This window comes from Crassostrea angulata, chromosome 5 (assembly GCF_025612915.1).
Source record: "Crassostrea angulata isolate pt1a10 chromosome 5, ASM2561291v2, whole genome shotgun sequence".
NCBI lineage: Eukaryota > Metazoa > Mollusca > Bivalvia > Ostreida > Ostreidae > Magallana > Magallana angulata.
In genome coordinates, this window is record NC_069115.1 from 57667710 (window position 1) to 57676642 (window position 8933).

Consider the following 8933-nt stretch of genomic DNA (forward strand, 5'->3'; position numbering starts at 1 on the left):
ATATCTATTCCATATAAAAAGTATGTTCTTTCTGAAAAAGCATTCATGTAACCCTTGTGTAGAGAAACCTTTTTACAACGACATATCAAAGAAATGTAGTTTTGAATTTTTAAAGTCTAGAAATGACATCTTAAAAGATGTCAACACGTCAATCTAATGAAGGTAAAGATTTTGAAGCATAACTATGATAAGAGAGAAAATTATTTTGGAATCTTAAATTCTTGGTAAGCTAGGTTATATCAGTGTCAGATACTCACCAATTTCTATAAAAGTCTATGTCACTTCAATAAATTGACATTGTAGATCTTTTACACCAATATTTTGTGTATGGTTCATAAAATTAGATATACTGATCAATTTTCAACAGATTAAGAATAATATCATAAAAAAGAAACCCACATGCATGGTCTCCTTTCCTTGGCTGCTTATGTCTTTCAACTTATTGACTTTTATATTCTGCTCTGATCTTAATTACCCACATAACATAAAGCAATAAATAAAAACACAGATGTACAGAATTAATCAATGACAAAAATCGAACGTCTACATCAAGTATCCGTTAAAAAGAACAAGAAACAAAAGTTGTGCATGAATTTGAAAAGCTCTGATCACCTCCTGTGGAAATCTGATCAACATTTCCTTTGCAATCTGTATCAGTTCCAAAGCAGTGGAGTTTTCACTTTGTGCTACACTCTATGAAAAGAATTTAATTCACAAACAAAACTTTGTTCTACTTTTATCATACGCATACTTCTACCTTATATTTGGTTATTTTCAATGATATCATTTTTTTGCTTTTTTAATCACAAATCATGATTAACGTTCCCAAATCCAAGAACATTTAAATTTTTTAACCCTGATGTAGTCATTAAGTTCTATCAAATATCTTTATCAAATTTCATTATTATGGAAATATTTTTGATGATTTTGTTGTCTTTCATGGAAAGCTACATGAAATTTTGAAAAATTTCTCACAGCTTCTGCCTTGTAGCAGAGGAGTTTGAATAGGTCTTGTTCCACATCTAACTTTTCTTTTTCTAGGGAGTCTGAAGCTCCTAATTTATTGATGTCTTCTATCACCAACTTCTGCAACTGTTTGATGAACTGAAAGAATGTGCGGGAGTAGTACATGCATTACTACTATCTAATAATATGTCTATATGTAAATAGTGTATTGGTAGGTTACATTGCAGATTTTTCAATAAATGTTTCTAAATAAAATTCAATTATTCATGCTGTTATGATTCAATTAATATTATACAAAGTCCTACCTGATCAGTAAGATCCAAAACTTTAATGGCCATTGGGATGTCTTTTGTGTCTGTTTGACAAAACCATATGATACATTATCAAGAGTTAAATTATTTAACAAACATATATCATAAAACAAACATTCAGCAACAAAATATACAATTCATATTATCATTGAGTTATAAAATGAAATTAAAGCTGAAGCTACCTACAAAATTATATATAGTTATATATTAAAGTAAAACATGCTTGAATTTTCTCGTAATTTAAGCAGAGTGTATCTCAATATATATATGTCTGTATGTATTTATAACTGTATGAATCAACTATATGACTTATCATTTATCAACATCATAAGTGTCTCATAACTTACCAAGCCACGCTCTGGCAGTTTTAAGTCCCATCTAAGAGGGAAAAAAAACACATTAATTTAAGTGGAATTATAGAGTTTATGAGATGGGAGAAATAATGAAGGACTAGATCAGGATTCAAACTTTCTTGGACCTTAAATTTAACCTTCAGTCAGACACTCTACTAAATGAGCTATCTGGCGCCTGTATTTGAACCGGTTGGATCGTCACATTCCTCCCCCTTACATGATCTGCACTCTAAAAGATCAGCATCGCCAAGCTCTAAAGTTCTTAACCTATCAGTTCCAGGGTTTAATGGCATGGCACCAAATGTAACAGGATATGAGAGAAAAAATGATGGACCAGACTGGGATTCAAACCCAGGCCCCCTATATCTTTATTCAGGTGCTCTACCAACTGAGCTATCTGGCGCCGGGTACTGTAAGTCGTTTTAATTCCACGATGTTAATATTTTACGATTTCTCAAAAAGTACCAATCGCGATAGATTTAATTTCATGCTCCAAGAAACCCAGTTTAATTATAAAGTATAAGCATTAACACGTTTTTAAAAAACTTATGTTAGTATTTTCGATGGGTTTAATTTCGCGGGGAAATGATAAATCAAGAACATAGTGAAATTAAAACCATCGTGATTATTTGCCAATCTACAGTATTTGAACCGGTATGAACGTCCCAAATGCAACAGATTGCAAAATATTACATGCTTTAATGCCTTAAATTCCCTATCAAAGATAAATATGCCTATAAATTATATTTATACTAACTGCAATTTTTCGTTTGATTTTCATTGTATCCTCTGTGGTTATTACTGTGGCTTCAACAATTTTCAAGCAAATGTGCCGTACTGTAACAGAAATACATAAATGTCTTTAAAGGGACTTGGACACGATTTGAGATCAAAAATTTTATTTTTATTTTTTATGTATAAAATGGATTACTTGAGCATTGTAAATGATTGATTAAAATATTGAATGTATAAGTCAAGTTACAAGCGAGATACAGCAGTAAGAATTGATTGTTATGTAAACAAAGCTCGAGTCTTATAGTTGTTTACAAAAAATGTAATGTACTAGAGAATTACCATGTCTTAGACAAAATGACATGTAAAAAACAATTTAAACTAACTAATTAAATATCTTCATAAATACTTATATCAACAAAAGAAAGATACATTTAATTGAAACTTACCATAATACAACACATATGTAAAAATGACAATATTCGAGCTTTGTTTACAAAACAAAGAATTATGAACTCTGTATCTTGCTTATAACTTGATATTTGACTTTCAAATATTTGACATAGCATTAAAAACTTCTATATTTATCAGTATAAACATTGAAAATGGAAAAATAAAATTTGAAAATTTTAAGTCAAATCGTGTCCAATCAAGTCCCTTTAAGGCAGCTCAAAATATATGGCAAGACTGCCTCAGTCCATATAACATACTAGGTTGCCTTGTGTCACAGCAGTAATTTATAGCAATGATTTTATTTCTTTAAATAAAGCATCTGGTTAACTGTATTATTTAAAAATAATTTTGAATGCAACTTACATTTAGCATTGGATAGCAGAGACAATCTTCGGCCAGTTTTTAGAGATACTGTAAAGTTCCAAAGATTTACAGCCACTGTCTCCAGCTTCAAATTAAAAGAAAAGAAATTGCTCTATGTCTAATATATTTAAACATTCAAGTTGAACAACAACTCGTTTTATGAAATCATCAAAGAACAATTATTTTGCCTGTAAAATTGACATATTAAAACTTTAACAGTGTTTTATAAGGAAAAGAGAACCAACTTGTTCCATTATGCCTTTGTTGGGGTTTTGTTGAATTTCTGTCATAACTTTATCGGAGAGTCTGAGGGCCTTCTCTACAAGATCACACCAGCTTCCATCTTCCTGACTTTCTCTACAACAGATGTCTCTGATCAGGGCTGTAAAACCAAGAACGTTCGATGAATAAAATGATGCTCAACTTCGTACGAAAAATATCGCAAATTCAGTTACAAACATGCATACGTATTGAACTTAAACGTAATCAAACAGTACAAAGACATCCGCTGGTACGTTAATTACATTTTAAGTCGTAAGTAACTTGATAACAATCCATTTCTAAACACTGGTGTCTTATCGTCTGTCAAAATAATAGAATGTCGAGACCGATTAATATTCCATCAATGTTCCATTGTGCTTTTTCAAAACTGATTGATTTGTTAATACTTTTAAAGTTTGTAAAAAAATTATTGATAATTTTTCTATATTGCTGAATAATTACTTTTTTACGTTGTTTATTTCATTTTATCATGAAAGGTTTATTAAATTACTCGGGATCAATTTAGTTTGATATCTTCAAAACGTTTATATAGGAAGGAATCGTATGCATGAACATTGACGTTTTAAAACGACCCAGATTTTACAAAGTTGTCAAAAATGTAACTTTCAAATGTACAGACGACAATAACGTCGGGCAATTCTAAAATGAACGATGATCATCAAATGAGATAAAGTTGTTCAATAACATCCAGTCTACTTGATTTTGCGGACACTTGGGAATTTTCTTCTTTCTACATCCTTTGTCACCTAAAGACGGATTAAGTCAAAAATGAATAGGTAGGACGTTATGTCAATGGAAGAGTTAATTCATATTTCAGGTTAAAAATTATCTTTTGATCACATCTTGCTTTAATCTTTGCATCCTTTTTTCAGTACAAATTACACAGAGACTTGCTTACCATCACCCAAGAAGAGATATTCACCCTACTTGTGTCGGCCAAGGTCCAATATTAAGACCCATCCGTATCCCACTAGTCTAATTAATCAAGAGGTATCTTTAGCATTGTAAAGAAAACCTTTCTCCTTCTTCTGTACATATTCTTTCAATTCTACATTCTAATTTGATTTAGAAACTTGCTAATTTGTCATTTTAAACTAAGAGCGTAAATTGATTTTTTTTGATTATTTATTTAATTGTATATTAAAATGTATTTGCAGACAGTTCAGTCCTCTTTAAACTCAGAGGATTCCTTACACAGCGCTGATGAAGCAGGGGACCGGAGTGCCTGGGTGGGGGGATGGGGGCAGGAGTTTGACCCTGATATTGGTTACTGCTCTCACAGCACCTCGAGTAGTTCACACAACATTGACCAGGCCACAGAGGTATCTCAGTGTCTTGGAAGTGTTCTTAAAATTAGTATGTGTGGCTAAGGAGATTTCAAAATGGGGTTATTCGCTGTTGGGGCTTAAATCTATTTTTAAAAATACCCCTTATTCTATACTTATACTAATTCAGTAGCATTTTTTCCTTCCATTCATGCTGATGATTATTTGGCATTTGCAAAGCTCTACAATTTTACATACTAAGTTTTAAAATTAACTTGATTTTCTTTGGATTTGTTTGAACAGTTGGAATACTGTCAGTCCTACCAGTTGGGTTGTTCTGAGGTTGGTGGAGATGGACAGGGACCAGACAAGGCAGAAGATGTTGTACAACAGTTTGGTATGAATCATTAGTCATTTGTTAAAAAAACGATGAATAAATTTGGTGTTTTTATATTTTCAAAGTAGGTAATTAATAGATTTGTTCATTGAAAGACGTTTCATCTATCATACATGCTTTGATAGACATTTAACTCCTTTGATTAATCATTGAATGATGGTGAGATTTTTTGGTAATCGCAATTCTATATAAGTTTTGATTTTGTTTTAAATAAACAATTGTAGGGAAATTCTTCCAAGGACAATTCCGTCAAGTGTTTCACCAGTTCCAATCTTCTATGCACTGTATGCTTGATGAGCAGCAAGATCATCTACGTCACATTATCAACTTCTTTACCAAGTTCAATCAGGTTTGATGAAAATACAGTAAAATACTGTTATAACGAAGCGCCAGGGATGGGCGATTTTGCTTCGTTATAAGTGTAATTCGCTATATCCCTCAATCACTTTGCTGTAAGCGTCAATTTATTAAAAGCGTATTCGCTATAACCATGTTTTACTGTAATAATAGTTTTAAAAGTATAAATTGACAAAGTGATGTATTAAAACAACTATGCAAGAAATTAATCAGTTTAAAATAACTGAAATTGAAAATGAAATTTTTTATTTACTCAAGGGTAGTTCTGAAGATCTTCGAGTTGAGCAGAGTTCTCTCCCTTGTCTTGAATCTACAAGAGAACAAAAGTCCTCCCTGACCACCGACGTAGGGTACAGTCTGGAGGAGATGGATGCATTGCCTCCCTTAGATGAGAGTGACTATCCTGAGTTTTACCTAGCACCTGATGCTCGACCATCAGGCACTTCTTCAGTGTATGCCCAGAACACATTTGGCTGTGGTGGGTCATTTGTTAATGTTAGCTTGATTTTACTGGCCATAAAATGCATACAATATGCAGGTGTTCAACAAAAGAAAAATCAACCGTGTTAATTATTTCAGATTTCTTACAAAGTGAACAACAGTCAGGCATACAGTGAGTAAAATTATTTTGTTGTATGGCTCTAATTTTTTGCTAATGTATTCAGAGACATAAATAACAGTTTGGCAACTGTGCCATTAGTGTGTTTTGTTGTTAAAAAATGTTACAGGACCAACCTTACTTTGAGAACTACATATTAGTAAACTGAGAAAATGATCTTAAACCAAAAGTATATTGTTTTTATGAAATATGACTTTTAATGTGCATAGGATTTAGACGTTTTTGAAACAAAAAATTGAAAAATAAGATTAATATATAGAAAATATACATAGGCCAGCTATAAAACATTGGTGAAATCTCAGAAGACGGGTATAAGCCAACTGCCTCCTAAAACTTCTCTTTTAATATTGTTTATAAGACATAAACTCATGACAATATAATATTTTGAATGTTTTGGTAATAGCTATTATTAATATTATTCGCTAAAGGTTTATTAGCGTATGTTAAATGGTTACTTTAATATAGGTTACTGATGACATACAGAAGAGCCCACTAATACATTCTCATAAGCGGTAAAATTAAACAAGACAGATATAACGCTTCACCATTTGATTTTAAACAGTAGCTCACACCCGAACAGAATTAACCCGATCCCGTTTTGCCCTTGTTGCTTGATTTTAATACGTTTGAATATAAGCTAATTTAAAACTCTTTAATTTATTGACTTAACGACTGCAAGTACATAAACATTGTCAATCACTATTTTGACAATTCATTTGTGCAAAGTTGTCAATCTCTTAATTAATTTTTAATTCAAAATTCACATTAATTGTTACCTTGATGTTTAAAACTTGGATTTTCTGACATTAATTAAAAAAAACTTTGTGAAAATATACAATGAATTTTCATTGGTAATAAGGTAATACTGGTTTAATTTAAAAAAGAAATGATAATTTGAATGTTTACATGAATGCGTGACAGCAATTTTTAAGAACTGAATTAAATGAAATGAGAAAGCTTTTATGACGTTGGCAAAATAAAATTATTGAATTCTTCAAAAATGTCCATACTTTTGAAAAAACGTAATAACAATATCAATATATGAACACACGAAAACCATTTTCACTAACGAAACAATAAACAAAATAAAAACGTCAGTCCCATTTGTTGGCCTTTAAATTTCACGATTCTTTTATTTTTGGGGGTTTTTTTTCTTTCGTTTCCGATGCTTTAGCCAACTACAAACACCTGAATTAAAAAATCATTTTATCTTAAGTAAGACAAATGTAAAAACGATCTTTTTCAGACCGAAGTCAGCCGCATGAAAAATTTTATTTTGCGTCATTACGGAGATTATGTGGAATTGTGGCCCTCTCAAGTAAACATCAGATATAAAAAAAAAATCGGAGAGCGCTACATTATTGCAGCTAATAATTTCGGTCGGAGCGTGGTCAAATCTATGATAAAGCCCCTCGGGCTTTTTTTTAAATGACCCCCCCCCCCCCCAACCAAAATTATCACCTCATGATACTAAAAGAATGATTTCTTATTGATTTCCTTAAATAACTACAGAACATTTTTTTAACTATGGACTTATGAGTTAGACTTCATTGAATTCAATGATACATCCTAAAATATATATCAGAAAATGCACATAAAGCTGTCTAGCCGATACTTAAATAGACTTCATTTTGTGTAAAATCCTACCAACTGTTGATGTTTATACATTCAATGGGGTTTTTTCCCCGAGCTCTGCCGGCAAAACCCGAGAAGTAAATGCATGTTTATAGGGAGGCGGATATTGCTATTTACGCAAGTGAGTATGCATATATATATGCATGTATTTCTCGCATTATCACCGGTGTGAGAGCGGTTTGTCAAGTGTGAGACAGCAGTGTGAGATTTTTCTGTCTTACACTGTGTATTACTACGCCGCTTTAAAACGTAAACAAACGTTGTCCGCTGTAGGGAAATGCAAAATGAACGATTTAGATTATTTATTAAGTAATTGTTTTGCTTAGTAAATTACAATTTATCCTATTTTTACTGTCGTGTGCTCTCATTTTGACTTGCACTATTTGAAGCACGCGGAGGGATAAACCGAAAGTAATCTTTTGAACGTCATAAAAGAAAGTTGTCAGACATGGTTTTTTAATGTAAAATAATGCGAGAAAAATAATCATTCATTATAAAGCCTCGTCCTAGACCGTGAATCTTGTCCCCTCGGTTGGAATTTCACTATCCCTCACTCGTAATAATGAATGATTCTATTAACCTACAGTCTTGATGTCTGTTGTAGAACAATGAATTCAACTTATTATGTTCTAAGCACACATAAATATCATTTTCTTTTGACAGAAACTGTTGAATTATTATCAGTGAATGGCTATGCTGTTCTAAAGTGGTTTTACCACTGTGAACCCACCCTTTTTCCCTTGCTGCTCTGTCTAATCTATGTATGTCGAGTAGTGCACGTACTGGTCTCACACATGTTACAATATGCAGGAGTTTTTAAATATTGTTTTGATGGTGCATTTTAAATCATTGACACTGAGAGAAATGCATCATCTACCGTGCAGTGAACCGAACTTTGAATTTATGAGTAGTTAATGCACATTCACGACTTGTTGTTGCGTTTGTATAATATAAAGGGACTTGGGCACGATTTTAGATCAAAATTTTATTTCTTATTTTTTAGAAATAAAATGGTTTACTTGCACATTTTGAATGACTGACCAAAAGTTGAATGTTATAATTTAAGTTATAAGAGAAATACAGAGGTAAGAATTCATTGTTATGTAAACAAAGCTCGAGTCTTATAATTGTAAACAAATAATGTAAAGTATCGAATTACCATTTCTTTGACAAAGTAACTCGTAAGAAACAGAGCAAACA

At 31.9% G+C, this 8933-nt stretch overlaps 1 protein-coding gene across 3 annotated transcripts in view; it reads right to left on the reverse strand.

The window, feature by feature from the left end:
* The window catches only part of LOC128183488 (testis-expressed protein 11-like), an 18249-nt gene extending 14443 nt beyond the window's left edge, over positions 1 to 3806 (reverse strand). The window contains exons 1-8 of one of the 3 annotated variants that reach the window (XM_052852497.1): positions 3703 to 3806; positions 3424 to 3560; positions 3179 to 3263; positions 2388 to 2467; positions 1625 to 1655; positions 1272 to 1321; positions 976 to 1104; positions 613 to 693 (exon numbers count right to left, since the gene is read on the reverse strand). In XM_052852497.1, the coding sequence (XP_052708457.1) occupies positions 613 to 693; positions 976 to 1104; positions 1272 to 1321; positions 1625 to 1655; positions 2388 to 2467; positions 3179 to 3263; positions 3424 to 3560; positions 3703 to 3736 (627 nt within the window). In that variant the 5' untranslated portion in view covers positions 3737 to 3806. Of the gene's footprint in view, positions 1 to 612; positions 694 to 975; positions 1105 to 1271; positions 1322 to 1624; positions 1656 to 2387; positions 2468 to 3178; positions 3264 to 3423; positions 3561 to 3645 lie in introns of those variants that run through there. The other 2 variants (XM_052852498.1, XM_052852500.1) reach the window with 2 other exon arrangements.
* Between the last annotated feature and the right edge of the window lie 5127 nt (positions 3807 to 8933).